General features: G+C 36.0%; 2 protein-coding genes across 6 annotated transcripts; one reads left to right on the top strand and one right to left on the bottom strand.

Annotated features, from left to right (window-relative positions):
* Positions 1–913: 913 nt before the first annotated feature.
* Positions 914–5,699, bottom strand: cfap157 (cilia and flagella associated protein 157). Its single transcript, XM_051894506.1, has 9 exons — positions 5,533–5,699; positions 4,804–5,075; positions 4,263–4,416; positions 3,615–3,882; positions 2,261–2,391; positions 2,023–2,173; positions 1,766–1,944; positions 1,527–1,664; positions 914–1,397 (listed from the first exon to the last, which is right to left on the bottom strand). Exons 1-9 carry the CDS (start codon positions 5,682–5,684, stop codon positions 1,376–1,378), a joined length of 1,467 nt encoding a protein of 488 aa, XP_051750466.1. The 5' UTR covers positions 5,685–5,699; the 3' UTR covers positions 914–1,375.
* On the top strand, positions 5,197–18,382 carry sh2d3cb (SH2 domain containing 3Cb). Of its 5 annotated transcripts, none has more exons than XM_051894504.1 (11): positions 5,197–5,341; positions 10,784–10,823; positions 12,276–12,404; positions 12,537–12,970; positions 14,677–14,753; positions 14,841–15,322; positions 15,924–16,039; positions 16,137–16,308; positions 16,636–16,747; positions 17,144–17,350; positions 17,674–18,382. In XM_051894504.1, exons 2-11 carry the CDS (start codon positions 10,797–10,799, stop codon positions 17,841–17,843), a joined length of 1,926 nt encoding a protein of 641 aa, XP_051750464.1. In that variant the 5' UTR covers positions 5,197–5,341; positions 10,784–10,796; the 3' UTR covers positions 17,844–18,382. The 5 variants fall into 5 exon arrangements, with proteins under 5 accessions (XP_051750464.1, XP_051750461.1, XP_051750459.1 ...); XM_051894501.1 differs by lacking the exon at positions 5,197–5,341 and adding an exon at positions 9,066–9,282; XM_051894499.1 differs by lacking the exon at positions 5,197–5,341 and adding an exon at positions 9,468–9,624.
* The last annotated feature ends 1,097 nt before the right edge of the window (positions 18,383–19,479 follow it).

Here is a 19,479-nt window from a genome sequence, read left to right as displayed (position 1 = left end):
TCGGCCCGGTTGCGGTTGCCAGACTCGGGATGGACGCAGGATGAATGACACCCCAGAATCGGCCCAAATACACTGGCCCAAGTCCAGCTGCCAAAACTGCCGGTATTGGGCCACAATCATGCTGACAAGAATTGAACACTGAGCCGGTATTGGGCCAAGTCTGGGGACTGAAACTGAGCCGACATTGCCGGCATTGGGCCACAATCACACTGACAAAAATTGAACACTTAGCCGGTACTAGCCCGAGTCTGGGTACTGAAACTGAGGCGACATTGCCGGCATTGGGCCACAATCACACCAGCAAAAATGGTACTCTTAGCCGGTACTGGGCCAAGACTGGGTACTGAAACTGAGCCAACACTGGGCCACAATCATGCCAGCAAAAATACTACACGTAGCTGGTACTGGTCCTAGTCTGGGTACAGAAACTGAGCCGACATTGCCGGCAATGGGCCACAATCACACCAGCAAAAATACTACAAACGAAACAATTTGTTCAAAACTGATAGGGAAAAAATCAAAATAGTCTACACTTTGAAATTGACTGTATGTAACTGGTAAAGGTAAGTAGGCCTAATGTTAACCACAGACATATGCACACAATAACTAAAATAAAATAACAGTCAGCTTTTCAACTATAGCTGTTGGAAATTTTGCTTGTAGGAAACACATTTCCTACTCGTTGGTCATAATTTCAACTAACCCTTGATAAGGTCTCAAAATCGTAATAAGGTTGAGTCATTTATTTTATAGGCCTATGTGTAAACATTTGCAGTTGTGTTACGTGATTGTATGGCCCTCAATAAATCCAACCACAGGGACACACCCAAGGCCTATATACCCAGAGAAAGATGTCCATCAGCATTATCATTCATCTCAAAAGAACGTGCTCGGCTCGCTCAGGACCCCCCAAAATTATTTTTGAAGAGTTGTCACTGGAGAAAAATGGTTTTGAAACCAGATGATGTATTTATGATATCACCAGTAGGGGGTGATGGGGCAATACTAATAAGCAAATTTTTTAAATCTTTTGTCCTGTTCAAATTTAGCCTAAAGTTATTTTAGTAGCCTAGATAGTAAATAAAGCATATTATCCCCTTTGCTTGCTTCGTAATTCTTCCAATCTAAAAATAAAAAAAATAGCGTTTGATATTTAATAATTATAGACAACACTTGATGAACCAGACCTTTTCTTTTAAAAAAGTACACTTTATTGCTATTTCAGGCCAAGTTCACTTATCTATTCATATAATGATACAACACTGCCACCTAATGACAAGACATGAAAACAACAATGACATTTAGAATTATTTAAAAAAAAAAAAAAAAAAATACATTTAAAAAACATCCCCCACAAAGTTTGATGAGGTATGACTCATTTTTCATTTGATAATTTCCTAAAAGACAGAGTTAAACACAGAGTTAAATGTACATTAAATTCATCAGCTTCAATATAAACAATATTTCACATTACATCCATAGTCACATGCTGTCTGTACTGTTGATGTGCCATAACTTATACTTACTTATGTGGAGAGGTATAAACACTCCTAGAGAGATTTCCCATCTTTAATGATGTGGTGTGTGTTTTGCGAGGGACCAAACCCAGGTCTCCAGTTTTGAAGTGAGAAAGATTAATAGATTTCTGTCGGAATTCACTCGGTCTGGAGTTGAAAGCAAATATGAGAGTCATTGCCATAATCATTTCTTCATACTATATAATGGCTATGTTTTCCACATCATTGAAATAAAATACATTTTGTACCTTTTCACGTCAGAGACTTTTTTAAGATCATGTCTGCAAGCCACATCTGGCATAAATTCAGTAAGAGTGGGACCTTTTCCTAAAGCTGCAGCACTGTCCAGCACAGCCAGAAGCTTTTGCATCATCTGATTTCGTCTTACAGTAACTTTCAGTTCCGAGTCTTCCTCTTTAGGGACCTCCTGTAACCAAAACAAGACTACTGTTTATTTACTTCTCTGTAGCACAGAATGATAATGTATCTTTATGTTTACTCTTACCCTTAAGGCCTCTTTTAGCGCTACGGCTGCTTCTTCGAGAACTGTCTTTATCTGTCCTCTCAGCATCCTTTCCTCCTCAAGCTCTTTCCTGTGTGTCTTGGCTTCAGCTTTTGTTTTGTTCAGCACTTCTATAACTGTTGCATGTTTCTTTCTGTAAGTGGTAGTAATACTATTAAAATACATGTAGCAAGTATTTAAAGTCATTTATTTAACTCATAAGTGACTTCAGGAGTCCAACCTGAGAGCATCAAGCTCTGTGCATACTGCAGAATGACTGTCCAGCAGCTCTTGGTGCTCCAGTTTAAGTTTGGCACATTTCTCAACTTCAGACTGCATTTGCTTGCACTTTTCTGTCAACTGATGGACCACCTTGAGAAAGAATTATGTTTCATTTGTGTGTTAGGCTATATAAAATTCACGTGTTTCAAAACAGCAAAAAAGATCACTTAAATTCATGAAAGTACCCAGCTAACAAAAATACAGTATGGTCCAAGAATGTTTTGCTAATGTTCCCATTAAAGGGTTAGTTCACCCAAAAATGAAAATTCTGTCATTAATTACTCACCCTCATGTCGTTCCAAACTTTCGTTCATCTTCAGAACACAAATAAAGGTCTTTCTGATGAAATCTGAGAGCTTTCTGTCCTTCCATAGACAGCTACGCAACCACCACTTTGATGCTTCAAAAAGTTCATAAAGAGATCGTAAAACGAATCCATATGAATTAAGCGGTTTAGTCCAAATTTTCTGAAGAGACACGATTGCTTTATATGATGAACAGATTGAATTTAGGCTTATATTTACATTTAAATATTCATCAACTCACACAACAGTTGTGGAAAACGGAAGCTCAAGCATGTTTGCGTGAACCAATGAGGTTCATTCTCGTGTGTTACGCAGCACGTTTGAGCTTCTCGTGCCTCAATCAGGATCGGTTGAGCTTGTTTATGTTTGCTGATCAACGTTTATGTGAGTATGTGAGTAAAATCCTAAATTAAATCTGTTCACCATATAAAGCGATCAAGTCTCTTCAGAAAATTTGGACTAAACTGCTCAATTCATATGGATTAGTTTTACAATCCCTTTATGAATTTTTAAAGCTTGGAGGGACAGAAAGAAAAGATCTTCATTTGCATTCCGAAGATGAATGAAAGTCTTCGGGTTTGAAATGACATGAGGGTGAGTAATGACAGAATTTTCATTTTTGGGTGAACTAACCCTTTGAGATATAAAAATGTTATTTTTGAATATTACAATAATGTTTTAAAATGTTTAAAATGAATGGAACATTCTATTTGATCATTTTGCAAACATTATGTGATTGTTTCAGAATGTTCAGAGAACATTCAAAAGTAGCAAGTATGTCATTTACTAAAACAATTAGAACGTTCAAATAAAACGTTTCAGGAATAAGGAAAAAAATATGAATGTTTTAAAAACATTATGAAATACCAGATAACTTTGAAAGAATGTTCTGTTAACGTTAGTGGAAGAACGTTTTTGTTCATAACTTTGAGATAACCTTGCAAGAACATTTTCCAAAGTTCTGACAACGTTCCCTGTTAGCTGGGTATAGATGGCTAAATTGACAACCTTTTGATTAGCAACATTCTTCTTGGTTATTTCATGCAGCAGCGGTTCTGTAATGCCATTCTCTATTTTGAGTTGTCTTTCTCTTGCTCGTAGAGCATCATTCTCCTTCAGCAGCTCCTGGGTCTTGTCTGAGAGCTTCTGAAGTTGTGCCGTCACAAAGAGGTTCTCTTGCATGGCCCTCATTGTTGTCTCGGGCATCTTTTGGTCTGATACCCGCCGGAATTCAGCTGCTACAGCTGCAACATGCTGCAGCATTTCTTTCTTTAGCCTGTATTAGCCATAAAGGTGAAATAAATAAAAATGTAATATTTATTTTATTTTAAACATCTTTATTTACCAACTTTATATTTAAAAATATACATTTTAAAAATATATAAATGTATTAAAAATATTTAACATTGATAACACTTTACAATAAGGTTCCTTAAAGCACTTATTAAACTTAGTTCATGTTAATTTCAACATTTTAATTTCATGTTAATTTTATTGCATTATTAAAATCCAAAGCTGTATGTTAATACAATGGCTTCAGACCTCAAATTATGTGCAATATTTATAAATAAGAGTCATTATTGATAAAGTCATATTCAAAGAAGAATGCATCTCCCATGACCTAGATCTCTGAACGATGAGTATGAACATGCTCACCTGTCATTGTCCAGTACAGCTTTTTTCTCCAGATTATAGATTTGTGCTTTATGTTCCTCTTTTTGATTTTGAAGCTGCTCTTCCAAAGACCTGCGTTCAGCCATAAGCTTCTCTCTCTGCATAGAAAAGTCTTCCAAAGATGCCAACTTACTGGCTGAACACAAAAAAAAAGTAAACACATTTTAATTATAGGGACACTGGCAATCTTGATAGGTAGAAAAGTGCATTTATTAATACCAGTCACTTATATGATAGTGCCTCACTCTCACATAGCAGTACAGCTAAGACCCAAAAAACATTCACTTTTTTTTTTTTCTTAGGGTGAAGAATATTGAAATAATCTATAAAACCTTTTCCCAATACAAAGAACCTTTTGCGCAATGGAAAGGTTCCGTGGATGTTAAAAGTTCTTCATGGAACCATAAGGAACCTTTATCTTTAAGGGTGTATCTCACACTTAGTGACAATCGATATACGTTTTCATTTCATTAGATATTTGTATTGTATATATGCAAATATGTGACTGCTCAGAAGCTTGTACCAAGTGCCATGTTCTCAGATGTAAGTTTTTCCTTATTTTCCTGAAGTTCATGTCTAAGCATGCTCAGTTGTAACTCAAAGGACTCTCTCTCAGCCTCTTGGGCTTGCTGGTGTCTTAATAAAGTCTCAGTCAGATCAGTCAGTTCATCCTCTTTTTGAGCCAGTGTGCCTTTCAGGTAGAGAATTATGTCTTTCTTCTCTTTCTCCACATTATCAATCTTAGAGGATAAGTAATTTTCTTTAACCTCCAGTTCATCACATTTATGCTGGTATCTGCAAGAAAAAAGACAAGGTAACAGTTCTTAATAACATGTATGAGGCAAGTACTTCCTGTTGAGGATATATTTGTTGAAGTACATTGGCTGGTTAATTATTAACATTATACATTATAATCCAAAGTCTACTCCATTTTATTTCCCTCAAAGACACAGACATGAGCTAAACGAATACAACACAATTAAACAACTGATTTCTGAAGATGCGATTATAATCTTGTACTGAAACTTAAATCAAGTGGTCAAATCGACATCATCATTTAGGTGAGTGTTTCCTGCGCAAGTGCCCTTTGCTTCAGGTTTACTATATAGGCTACAGGAATGTGCAAATGCGTTTTTGTGTTGTTGTTTTTTCTCAAATAAATTAATTTGAATACCGTGTAAACCCGTAAAAACTCTGTGTAACATAATAAACAGCAAGGTCAGTGGTCGTGATAACTTGCCAGAGCTCTCACCTTTCCAGTCGCTCCTCCAAATCACGTATTTGAGCCCGATAAAAGTTTTTGTCACTCTCCGTTAATTCTTCGTCGTTTTTCTGCTCAGGCTCAATACTTTCCTTTTTATTTGAGATATCTCCGCTCCCCTTTCCATTCTTTTTGGGAGGCATTTACGTGCTTTAAACTAAACAGTCTGAGAAGTAAAAACCTAAACAAATGCAATTGTTTTTTGTTGCCATGGACGTGAGGTTTGAGTTGTGTGTCATGAGCTGCGCAGAGACGTGCGCAAGGCTACATTTTGTGCTCTTTTACATACTTTGAAAACCTGATATTGTTGAAAATATTATACAAATAGGTTTGGCCATATAAAACAAGTTTCACTTTCATTTTTTGATTAAAAGCTGAGTTGTACAACTTCATTTACTAAATCGGCCGATTAGGTTAGCCTAATTCTAATTTTTTATTAGGTAAGCTAGGCTAGCCTATTTCTATTTTTTCTTAACCCTGTTTGGTCAGATTTCGACAAAGAATGCGCAATAAATAGGCTACCAAATGGTGTTTGGCATGGGAACCAATAGACTTTGATCCATGGAAAAGTATAACAAACAAACAATAGGCTATACAAATTGTCCAAAGAATATTTACATTTATTTTGCACATATTGTTCTCAATAGATCAAAGGTGCTTAAGGTCACCTGGGGTAAAAGGCCCTTAAATGTGATTTGCAACTAAATATGCAACAAAAATCCTTACAGCACTTTTCCAAACACCTGTAATACTGAAACCAATTGAATTTTGACCCACGAGTTGTATCCCACATGTTATTTTACACAAATTGTGTTACCATACTCCGCCAGTATTCTTTTAAAATAATAAACTAATAATAATAATAATAATAATAATGCAGTTTCCTAGGACCAGGTTAAAACTGCATGACTGTTGAAAGACATTGACTCATTCTCATTGTTCACATTCTCAGATATTGAGAATTTGCACTAGAACGGCCTTCTTATCTGCTGCAATGTCCTTATTTACCCTTGCAGAATTCCCCTTTTTAATAATAAAAAATTTAAACAGTCCATGTTAAAATTACAGTCAGTCCCACTTTAAGTGTTTTTTATGTATTAACAATTTAAAGTAATCATTTGATACAATGTACTTATTGTGTACATACATGTTTTACATTGTACTTAGCCTATATTTAAAAATACCTGCATGTAATTACAGCTGTAATTAAGTAGTTAGGCCTACATGTATAATTACACTGTGCCCCTTTAACCCACTCGTGTTTTTCTGTAAAACGTTTAATGAGCATTTCTATAAAAGTTTTTGCACTTTATTTAAATTTAGATATTTTACTTTAATTTTACAGTTTTTACAGTTCCAGTTATTTTACCGTTTTTCACTATTCTTTTTTTTTTTTCATTGTGAGGAATATTACCAACTGTCCCTTTGCGCCATCTGGTGGTGATTTCGAGAATTATTATCAACATTGTTTGTAATTTTACATACATTTGTATAAATGAAAAATACTGTATAAATAATAAAATATTTTGTTCTGTATGAAACATGAGAATTAGTGTAATTTGTCGTTAATAGCATAATATTTAAAATAACAACCAACCTTTTTACAGATAGCCTATATTGTTTGTAATTTTACAGAGTTTTGAATACAATTTAAAACAAAGAGAAGGGAGTGTAAAAAATGATTCATTTTCCATATAATTAGGATTTTTTAGAGCGTAACCATGAAACCTGCCCCTAACCTTACCCGTATACCACCAGCAGCAAAAGTGTTTTGCAAATTACAATGGAACATGAACACTATAAATTGTACCTACATTTTCTTGTTTGTTTGTTAGATGTAAATACATAGTTAAAGATGCCTAAGTAGCCTACCTTACAGTATAATCTTAACCAAATCTCCATACATTTCTGACATTTTCATGTAGGCTGTGCTGTATCGTGAATAAGTCACGGCTGAAGGGCGTTGTTATTCACGATACAGCATTAGCCTCGAGTACTTTATTGCTTTTATAAAACGGTTACCACACATTAGAAATATTAAAGCCAAAAATATTTATCAATGCAACTTTCATGAAGTAAACTTTCACTAAAGCATTCCTTCCGCCGGAAAAATAGTCCCTGACTGTGAACAGCAACAGAAGTTACATTATTACGGCATTAGATGACGGCAAAGACTTTATGAGTGTCAATTCAGTAGCGAAGACTTTTACATTGAAAAGACTGAATAGGTTGTTTGCAATCACGTGGTTCTGGTGACGCGCGAAATTAATGTGGCGGGCAAGCAGTGAAAAATTCCTATCACTCAATAAAATAATCACAAAGCTGAGTGTTTTTGAAAGTGTTGTATTTTGTTTGGTTTAATAATTAACATTACATTTGCGAGTATTACTCTCATTCTCGGCTTGTGAATGAGTATAACTTGCACGCAGCCACTTCAAAACTGTTCACAAGCTATATGGCTTTGATTTTGGTTGTCATTTGTTGAAATGAATACAAAACAAACAAACAAACAAAAAACAGTGCGTCGGTGTCTGTGTAAAAAAGGTGTAAAAAAGGGTGTCTGCTGAATGCCCATCCAATTCTCCTCTGTGGTGGTCATATGGTAAAGTGAATATTTACAAAGACAACATTAAAACTACAGTTACATTTACACTCTTCCAACAAAGAAATGGATCTACTTCTGTCAGCTTGTTGAACACATTTTTTATATTTGGACTTTTATGTTTCTACCATATGGCTAAAGCAGCAGCACGTGCCCAGCGCGTGACACTGTTTTCATGGTAACCAGATCAACATTGTAAACGGAATTTTACAAAACTGAAGTGAAAACACCAAATGATCATGGGATAAAATATCTTCTCTTCCCTGCAAACGATACCACGAAGAATGTGATTATTTAACCAAGTCAAAAACAAAAAAAGGTAAGCAGGTAGGCCTATCCATATTCATTTCAGTATCAGCAGACGCAAAACACTAAAAGGTGACAACTTTTAAAGTTAAAAAACGATATAAGTTACATAAACGATAAAAGCTCATTGAAACATATGAATTTTGAGTTTGTGATAGGATTTCTATATAGAAAAATCACTCCTTGCCCTCCAGCCGCATTTCGCGTGCAGCAATGACGTTATGTGCAAACAACCTATTGACCAATCAGAATCAAGGACAGGAACTAACCTCTTTATAAATAGTAAATAAGGTTTATGGGTATTATGTTTTGTTTACTTTTGACATTTTTAAATCCTCACCGTTAAATTAATTTAATAATGTTTCACACACACACACACACAAAGCTTTCTGTGCTCTATATGCAAGGAATAAAACAATGACCTGAATGGGTATCTGCTTCAGTTGGTATTACTGAACTGTATAAACAAAAGTTGCTCTTTTTTTCCGCTTTTCTTTTTTCCCTTTTTCTTTTTCTTTTGCGTACAATAACAGGCGTTTTGTGAGTATGATAAAGTTGCCAAGTTGGAGGGGGAGGGATGCGAAAAATACAGAAAGAAACGACGTCATCATGAGATACTGCAACATTGTAACAAAGAATAATAGACGCTCTGCGTGTCAATGTACTGCTGGTGAAATACACACAAAAGAGTGATGGACTTCCTCTCACCAGGCGGGACCGAGTTTAATGACCATGTTAGTAGTGGTTAATGACAGTTAAAGTTACTTAAACAACTTTAAAAAACGGAATTAAAGAGAAATTCTATAGCAATGAGTTCTACACTGAGCGCTGAGGTGAGATATTACAAAATTATTTGAAATGTTGAACTGACCGGGTCTTCTGATTATGAAACTAATCGTAGCATTTGCATTTTCTGTACAGGTAAATTGTCACATGATAGGGTAAAAGTTACATTGTCAGTAATTCGTTTGTGTTTATAGTGATAGATGGTGCTTGTTTATGGATGTCTGAGAGGAGAGAGGCTCGGGAAGGGGAGTCTGCTCATTATGTAACTGCTGTTTGTAAATGTGTTTTCGCGTTTCGCTTTCTGAGTCTGACATTCCTGCAGTTCCATTGGGATTCCGTTATAAACATCAGAGTGAGAACAGATCACAGAAGAAAACAGCGTGCGCAGAGTACGTGTTCATCCTCATCCTGTCGTATCGAACCTCAATAGGTTATTTGTGGAAGAATTTTGTATCGAGAACAAGTGAAGTGTCTGAGAGTCTAAGTATATAGGAGGATGACTTTGGTGAGAATCCCTTTCTGGTAGGAGGTTATTTTATGGTTGTTAAAAGGGTGTTTAGGAGACTGATTTATACTGTAAACGAATTAAATTAATGGAGTAAGGTGTTAAAGTGTCTTCTTACATGTTTATGCCATATGCCTACTGCAAAAATAATGATTTCACAGAGGAAGACCGCAAAACAAAGCACAGTACGTGCTCGTCCTCATCCTGTCATATCGCCTGTTGTGTTTGTGTCTAAAAAGTGTTTTATAGAGAAGAATGACTTTGATGAGAATCCCTAGGAGGTTATTTTAAATAAAGGTTCTTTAGAAGACGTATGATTTATATTGTAAACAAATTATTGGAGTAAGGTGTTACTAATAGCCTATGTTTATGCCATTTTGATAAACAGCAAAAATCTTTTCTTTATTAGTTTTTTGGTTTGTTTTTAGTTAATATATATAAACATCTATAAAGAAACTATGAAGAAAAATCAGTTTGCCAATGTGGTGGTATGTGTGGTATTTATTACTTGAAAACAACAAAAACAATGGTTAAGAAATTCAGATTTCAGGTTACATTTATAAGTCTCTTACGTTATGTGTCTGACTGTGAACACCATGTGCTGAGGAATGTGTTTTGGTTTTTTTTGTTTTTTTTATGTGCTGCATTTTTAAACCCAGAAGGCTACGTTCTGTACAGAGCGTTAAATATTTGATTGTGAAACCGTTAGAGGGAACTGGTGTTGTAATCTCTAAGATATTCAGACTGTTTGGCATGGAGGCTTTTTGTTTGGGAATGGACACAGCAGGCTGTTACTGGGTGTTGTCAGATGTGTCTATGGTCCAACAGTTAATGTTCTGAACTGTGTAACGGCATCCTCATTATACACAGAGGATATAGTGATCATGGGAAAGAGCAGCAGGTGTTTTTCCTCTGACAGTTTCCTGCCTAAGAGCCACCTGCCTGTCACTTTATACACCAATGTGAAGTTACATTACAAAAAAAGTTACAATTGACATGAGTTACCACACTGGTCTAATTTGATCATTTTCCTGCATTTACAGGCATTCAGGTCCCATGGAAAACAGCGGTGTTTATGTAAAGGTAGGCTACTGCATGATACATGTAATATACTAACTTTTTAATTGACAAATTTCAGGGTGACATTGTGACATTGTTAAGGTAAACTTGGCTTCATGGCTTTCAGTCATGCAGATCATTTAAAGGGATGGTCCACCCAAAAATGAAAATTCTGTCATTATTTAGTCACCCTCATGTTGTTTCAAACCTGTATGACTTTTTTTCTTCTGTGGAACACAAAGAAGATATATGATGTTATATCAACAAAATTCGGGAGGAGCAACATTCAAATAATCTGACTAATCATCACATCATTTCAGCCAGCTGTTAGCAATCAGTAATCAGCATATCTACCCAATCATCATGAGTGAAAGCATATATATAGACACAGTCGACTCACCCATATTCCTCGACAGTTTTGCAGCACCCTCCACCACCCCGCCTCCTCACACTTGCCTGGTTACTTTCTCAACCAGAATACGGGGGGAGAGCTCTGGGTTCGGACCAAATACCGAGCTCGGAGCCCTCTCCTTGGACAGCACGCCAAATACGCATACTATTACACATACTATTTACTATCTGATTATTTGTAAGTGTGAACTCGTGAATTTGAAGAATGATGGTTACTAAACATTTTCGGTTCACATTGACTTCCGTTGTATTTTTTGTCCATATAATGGAAGGCAATGGGAAACAAACTGTTTAGTGTTGCCCAAAGAAGAAAGAAATCCATATAGGTTTGGAATGACTTGATGGTAAATGAAATTCATTCATTTTTGGGTGAACTAATCCTTTTGGTGAAAATGATGAGCAGTGATTATTAAAGAAAAAATAATCCGCAATACAGTTCGTTGGTTATTTTGCTTTTCTGGTGACATTCCTTCACAAAGCGATAGTCACAAAGGAATCTGAGAGCATAGCCATTAAACTCTAATTGAATTAAGATGGGTAACACAAAAGGGCTTGGACTGCTGCCCATGTCTTCAGAATGGTTGAGGACAAACAGGGTTACTGTAGGCAACCAACTGTGCCAAATGTTGCTGTTTATTTTAGGGCAACTGAAAATGGGCTCACATTCAAATAGAGATGCGTCACATTATACCACTGGTAGTTCTGTTGTAGCCTGTCTAGAACAAAGACAGTCTTTTTACCATCACTGTCGTTTGTCTTTTGCACAGTGGTTATTTAACATTCAGGACATTTTCCCATCATTTAAGTTCACCTATATCAGTTTTATTGCTCCAGATGAACATATAAATATATTGGATAATAGGGCTAGTTGGTGCACGCAAGACTCCACACAATGTTGTCAGCGATAATATATTGGCCTGTTGCAAACTGTAAACACAGTGATGTCACCTTAACAACTGACCAAAACCACTGTAGATGTGAGTCACTTGAGTCATTAGTTTCATAGGAAGTTGCTAATGATTTCTTTATTCTTATGATTTTTCATCATTGCTTTTTTTTCTTTAGTTTTCTAAAGAGACATGCCAGCTGAATTCCCCATCAGACAAACTAAAGCAGGAGTTGGAGAAAGAGCTGAAATTGAGCAGCTGTAACCTATCAAGTCATGGCTGGTACCATGGTCGCATACCTTGGGAGGTGAGATTGTAAATATTTTTATATAATATGTTATATCCTTACATGTTTGCAAGTTCTTGGTTTGACTAATGTTTCATCTCAAAATACATATTAATATAATGAACAAATATGACTTAATTTTGCTTCTCACAGGTGTCTGAGTCTCTTGTGCAACGGAACGGAGACTTTCTAGTCCGTGACTCCCTCACTAGCATTGGAGACTATGTCTTAACCTGCTGCTGGAACCAGAATGCTCTTCATTTCCTCATCAGCAAGGTTCAGCTCAGATCTTATGACACATATACTCAAACGCAGTATATTCTGGAGGGGGAAACGTTTGATTCTGTGCCGACGCTGGTTCATTCATATGTTGGAAATAAAAGGCCTCTGACAAAGCAGAGTGGCGCCTACATTTACTCACCAGTTAACAGGACACTTCCACTAAGATACCTAGAAACCATGTTTGGGCTACCAAGTGTGGAGAGCAGCCCACTGAATTCACCAACCAGGCAGAAAGGAAGCCAAAAGAAGAGGGAAAGCATAACTGTGACAGAGGCTTTGGAAATTGAGCTGATAAGACCACAGAGGTGAGTTTTATGATAGAAATTGTTCAGAAAATCTTAATTCGTTGGTGTTAGAGGTAAAGTGTGTAATTTCTTAGCCTTAAAGGGGCACTCCGCCCAAAAAATGAAAATTCTCCAATCATTTACTCAACCTCATGCCGTCCAAGATGTATGACTTTTTTTCCCCCGTGAACACAAACAAGGATTTTTTTTAACTCTGTCTCTGTGAGTCCATATAATGCACTCTATATACGAGACTTATAAACCATTGCTTCCAGCTAACTGCCAGATGAGTTCACTCATGCGAGAAGTGATGGTGAAGTTTCACATGCTTGAGTTTCGCAACACAAATCATATGACAGTTGGGCAGAAGTGATTGTTAATCATTTCACTTCAGAAAGCATGGTATGGACTACCGTCATGTTCACTTTGTTTGGTTTTTGAAGCGTCAAATTTGGAGGGCCTGTACCCTTGTATTATATGGACTCACAGAGATGGATTATTTTTCTAAAAATCTTTGTTGTGTTCATGTGAAGAAAGGAAGTCATGTACATCTGGTACAGCATTAAGGTGAGAAAATGATGAGAGAATTTTCCCTTTTAAGCAACAACAAACAGATTTGCAAAAATAATTACTGTTTTGAAAACATTCCTCCTATATGCCATTGGTCAGTCAAACGCATGGCCATTCCCCAAACACATCTCATTGGTTGAGCCAATGTTGCTGTTGTCAGGCTGGTTGGGATGCTTAAAACTGCACCTCTTAATGGAAATAAATGTTGTGATGTTATTTCCATCAAGAGGTGCATCAGTTTTTAGTCAAAATGTTGTATTGACAATGCAAGAGTCGAGCACTCTGTAAAGTCTACTCCAGCACATCCCTAAGACTTTTTATGAATTTAAGATCTGGAGGTGCCAATTTATGTCTGAAAATGATTCTTCATGCTCCCTCCCAACAATTCTTTCACAGTTTGAGCCTGATGAATCTTGACATTGTCATCCTGGAATATGGCGATGATGTTTGTTCCTACATGGTTGTTTAAGAAATGAAAAGCTACACACTCCATCAATTAGGGATAGAAGAACTGTTGCCAAACATATAACATGCTAGAAACAATAATCACTGTAATAATGATCCATTCATAGACTCTTAAGCATTTGCCAATTTAAAGATGCAATGTGTAAATTTTAGAAGGATCTATTGACAGAAATGCAATATAATATGCATAACTATGTTTTCATAAAGACGGTGTATAAAGACCTTACATAATAAACCGTTATGTTTTTATAACCTTACAATAAGCCATTTCTATCTACATACACCGCGGGTCCCTTTACATGTTAAGTCACCATTTTGTTCTGGCATGTTTCTACAGTAGCCCTAAATGGACAAACTGCTCTACAGAGTGCGTTTGATTGACTAGCTACTCTCTGCTGTCTCAGACGACGACATATTTGTCCTGTGTTGGCCACCATCTTCTCTATATTGCAATTTGCAACCTCACCGCTAGATGCCGCGGAAATTTACACACTTCACCTTTAAATCCAAACAGCGACTTTTTTTTTTTTTGGCCGGGCAGTGTGTATATATATATATATATATATATATATATATGAATGAAAGTATTTTTATTTACACACATTTACCCTTTAAGGTATGTACAGAAATCTAATCCTGTAAATGATTAGGTTTTGTTTTAATAATTGATTGTCCTGTATTGTATTCCACAGCGATGTGGTGAGGAGTTTTGATGGCACTGTAGAGCAGCGCCTTGTAGTGTCAACTTCCCCCATATTAATGAGCACATGTAAGATTCAGTTCAATATCATCAAATCAAGTAAAACCAGAAAATCAGAGAATAGCATTGTGATTGTGCACCTGTTTTTGTCTCCAGTGGCCAGGCGGCGACGGAGCCCCTCCGAAAACAGGAAGTTTGTTATTGTCCCTTCATCACCTGTTCTGCAAAAATCCAGTGAAATACGGCTTTGTTCATCCCCCCCTGAAAACACTCTCATCTATTTGGAACCAACAGTACATCTTCTGTCCTCCATGACACATTCCCATCAAAACAACAGAGAAGCGAACCATCCACAAAATGAGCCAGTGATTTCTCAAACTGACCCTGCTACTACAAATCATCCCTTTGTAAGACATGAGATACAGACTTTGGATCGCAGAGAGGAGTACGATGAGGATTATTTAGTGCCTTTCACCATAGACACAGTTTCCTGTTTCAGACCTAGTATATACCAGTCGCCACTGCTGCCCCCAGAAAATAAACCTTTGGAGACCAAAATGCTGAAAAAAGTGAAGGATGTCCTGTTTGAAGTTGACATAAAGACAATGGCAATGTATATTACCAAAATTGACTGCATGGTAGGTTTGACTTTATAAAGTATTAATCTTTTGCCTATACTTTTCATGCATTAAAATAACTGAAATTTACATTTATCAAAATAAAACCAAAATTGCAATATGGCTTAGTGTGATTATCAAAACACAAAGGCTGCATTTGAATTTAATAAACATATTCAATCATTCAAAACTTTAACATTTAATCTGGATCTTCTGAACATTTTAATATGTTATTTTTCCAAGTAAATTATGCACTGCACTGTGCTCTTAAAGGGACAGTTTACCCAAAAATGAAAATTCTGTCATCATTTACTCATCCTCAGATTTTTTTAAACCTTTCTTTTTTTCTTCTGTTGAACACAAAAGATGATATTTTCAAGAATGTTGGTAACCAGACAGTTGACGGTAGTCATTGATTCCATTGTATTTTCTTCCTACTATGGAAGTCAATGGCTACCGTCAACTGTTTGATTACCAACATTCTTGAAAATATCATCTTTTGAGTTCAACAGAAGAAAATCATACAAGTTTGAAACAATGTGAGGGTGAGTAAATGATGACAGAATTTTCATTTTTGTGTGAACTTATCCCTTTAACAAGATTTCTAATCTTCACTCTGCAGGTTGCTCGAATTCTGGATATGTCTGATGAGATGATGAAAGGAATGGGGGTGAGTTCGGGAATGGAGCTACTTACCCTCCCACATGGACATCACCTCCGTCAAGATCTGCTTGAAAGGTTGGTTACCCCCAGTTTGTCCTATAAATTCTTTCTTTGAGATGTTAACCTCCACATTAAATTAAAATAACCAAATAACTCTTCCTTGTCCCCTCAGGTTTCACACTATGTCCATAATGTTGGCTGTACAGCTGCTGGGCTGCACGGGCAGTGCCGATGAGAGAGCCACCCTGCTACATAGAGCCATCTGCCTGGCCTCTGAACTCAAGAGCAATTTGGGCAATTTGTTTGGCTTTGCCACAGTTATGAAATGCCTCGAATTACCACAGGTTAGGAGACTGATGGAAGCATTTCTCTTGAACCATGAGGGAAAAGTGTATCAATAAAGTAAATAAACAACATTCCAATCAACCAATCAGATTTGAGGGACAAGTTTACAGTTTATGTCAAGTTTGGGCTTACAACCAGGTGTTAGGTGCTTCTACATTAGTGTTATTCACCTATCATTTCCCTTTGATTTTGGGATAGAGATAGGGTTAAGACTGAATTTTCAGACAGGAATGTTGTTCCAGGGTCAACAAAATATGTCTTATACTTGGCAAAATCACAGTGAACTTTTATAATATTCTAATCAGTCAGTCTTCTGCTTTTTTCAGATTGCTCGTTTGGATGAGACATGGACGGTTTTACGTCAGAAGTACACAGAAAGTGCTGTTCTTTATGAGAAAACCCTTAGATCCTCAATGAGGATGATGAATGATGGAGAAGGTATACATTCACACATACTAATCGTCTAATGTAATTCATATTGTGTATGTTTGTAGAGTAATTTACAACGGCTTTGAGCACGGCTCAACCAATTATAAACGTTGACCGGAACTTTCCGTTTTATAAAGTAATGTTTTAAAAAATGATAGGTGAACATCCAACTAAAACATTGCAGACAAAAAAAGTTAGATGAATGATGTATAAATAATGTTTTTGTGCTAATGTTTTGAGAACATTGTAGAACTAGATGAACGAACATTCTATTACTTGAAAATGAATAAAATTGAGAGAACCTTGCCAGAACATTCTAAGAATGTTCCCTGTTAGCTGGGGAGGTCACCTTTGCTTTAAAGATTCTTTTAAATTCTCCAGTGACAAACTCAAACTCTCTTTCAGAGATAAGTGGACCCACAGAGACAACTTTTCCCCATGTGCTCCCCCTGCTGTCCCTTCTTGAAAGGAGTGTTGTGGCTCTTGAGGAGTCCGAGTCATGGGAAAGTGCAGACACTGGAGTGGCCATGGTCTTGAGCCATCTGAATGCTGCACGTACGATTGCGTGCAATGGGAGGATGTTCAGTGCTAATGCAGAGGCCAAACTGCAGGGTAATGGCTTTACAACATAAACAATTTCTAATGGTTACAGAATTTTAGGGCTATTTAGTATAGCTACACTTTTATAAAGACAATAAATGGTTGCATTTATATTTCTTATACCCAAGTCTAAAGTATAAAATGTAAATATATTTAAAGTATAAAATAATAATGTAAAAACATTGGAATTAAGAACAAGTCAGAAGTTGATTAGTGATGCAAAACATAAAATTTGCATGCTATTAATGAAAAGTGATTTAATTAATTCAAACACCCAGTGAACATAAAGGCTATGTTATAGGTCATGAGGCTTATTTCTGAATTTTTATTTGCAGGGTTTCAGGAGGAAGCAGATGTTCGGGAGGTCTTCCTCACAGAGTTTCAGATGCGTCTCCTGTGGGGAAGCCGTGGAGTGGAAAGAAATAAAGATGAACGATATTCAAAGTTTAATGAAGTGCTAACAGCTCTGTCCCATAGGCTTGAGCTTTCTCACTCACCAAAATGACAGAAGGGATGATAGCTATTCACATATTATGTACAATATATCCACTATGTTTTGTGAATTTATTTACAGTTTTTTTTTTTTTTCATGGAATATAAAGGGCATGTATGTCTGCCACTGTACATAAACTGAACACATTCTGCAATTTTAACTTATTTGATTTTGATTGTTATTGGGTTTTTGTTCGTTTGTTATATTTTCAAGAGGAAATAACTGTAACTATACTAATATTGTTAGCTTTGATCTTTGAAGTATGTATTTAATTGCACTTGTTATTGGTTCATATAATCAATGACCAAATAATGGGTAATATTTACTCGTTGGTAGACTTTTTGGAGATTTTAAATGCATACATTTAACTCTACTATTTCATACTTACATTGTTTATAAATAAATGTAGTTATTTCAGTTGACTGTGGTACTGTATGATATCCAAGTGAAATGTTTGTTTATCTGATTTACAGCATACTGATTTGAAATTGTATCATGTACTTTGATACCAGTCGCCACATCACAGTCAAATAAAGCTTGCGTCAAGTGAATATATTACGCTATGCCTAATTTATTTGTTTAAAAATAATAGATTCAGAAGCATCATCCTTGGTAGCCTACTAGTAGTAATTCTTAATATCGTTATTTTGAATGGATTGTATTAATAAAGCTTGTCTGAAAAATTCGTTTACAAACTAAATCAGTTCTAGCGGTTCACGAATCACTGAACCGAGAACGGTCTCGTTCGAACATGTCCGATTCGTAATGAGTCGAAAATGAGCTGACTACACTACAAACGCTCTGATAGGGCGAAATGTTACTTAAATAGCAGAAAAATACATACTGTAAATATATTTACGACTTGATGTATCACACATACGAAGAATGGTTGTATTTAATGGCGTTTTATTAAAACGTGCGAAATCATGCTAAGAGATGTAGGCCTAAATAAAGCGTCTAAATGCAAATTGGGCTATATTTTATAATTTTTAAATTAAGTTTTTTTTATGAGATGAATCATGGCTGCAACACGTAAAATTAACATTATACCTTTATTTAGAAAACTTGATTGAAAAGAAAATAGGCCTAAGCATAACCGAGGGGTACATAATCACATTATTAAGATCAGAAAGAGAAAAAAATAGCCTACATAAATGTTAGTGCTTTTAAAACATTACATGTTTTCAGCGCATTTTTGTTTTTAGTTTGTTCCAGCTTTATGTACAATTTAAATAATTTATAAAGTGTGAAAAAATTGTCTTGCAAAGAGCCCACTTTTCATTTATATGGTGTTTTCATAACAAAAAAAAACTGCATAATATATTATTCTTTACATTCCAAATAAGCATCCTGATAATACAAAAGCAGATCAAATGGCCTATACACATTTCTATAATACACCCCAACTTAAGTAGATACAGTGACAAAACAGAAGCAAAACACTTTTTTTCCTTCCACAAAATTCTCAAGTATAAGCAGAAATATGTGCTTTTTTTAAATCATAAACGCCGGAAGTAAGGCGCCACGTAATGGCGCAATTGCGTCATGACGTAAAAGAATCAATGAATTGTCCTTTGAACTGAACTGAACTGAACTGCTCGAAAGAACCGATTCGCGGAAATGTGTGAAATCAAATCAGTTGTTGCCC

The sequence above is a fragment of the Ctenopharyngodon idella genome, chromosome 5 (assembly GCF_019924925.1).
Source record: "Ctenopharyngodon idella isolate HZGC_01 chromosome 5, HZGC01, whole genome shotgun sequence".
In the NCBI taxonomy this organism is placed as follows: Eukaryota; Metazoa; Chordata; class Actinopteri; order Cypriniformes; family Xenocyprididae; genus Ctenopharyngodon; species Ctenopharyngodon idella.
The sequence above is the reverse complement of the archived record's forward strand: the minus strand, read 5'-3'. Positions and strand labels throughout refer to the sequence as shown.

Excerpts from the sequence above, each read along its gene's own strand:
- cfap157 (XM_051894506.1), bottom strand. The coding sequence starts at position 5,684 with ATGCCTCCCAAAAAGAATGGAAAGGGGAGCGGAGATATCTCAAATAAA. Across the intron at positions 5,076-5,532 it reads TTGGAGGAGCGACTGGAAAG|ATACCAGCATAAATGTGATG; the intron begins GTGAGAGCTCTG and ends TTTTTCTTGCAG. Across the intron at positions 3,883-4,262 it reads GCTGTACTGGACAATGACAG|GCTAAAGAAAGAAATGCTGC; the intron begins GTGAGCATGTTC and ends TGGCTAATACAG.
- sh2d3cb (XM_051894499.1), top strand. The coding sequence starts at position 9,515 with ATGTGTTTTCGCGTTTCGCTTTCTGAGTCTGACATTCCTGCAGTTCCA. Across the intron at positions 9,625-10,783 it reads AAGAAAACAGCGTGCGCAGA|GCATTCAGGTCCCATGGAAA; the intron begins GTACGTGTTCAT and ends CTGCATTTACAG. Across the intron at positions 16,748-17,143 it reads GATGATGAATGATGGAGAAG|AGATAAGTGGACCCACAGAG; the intron begins GTATACATTCAC and ends ACTCTCTTTCAG.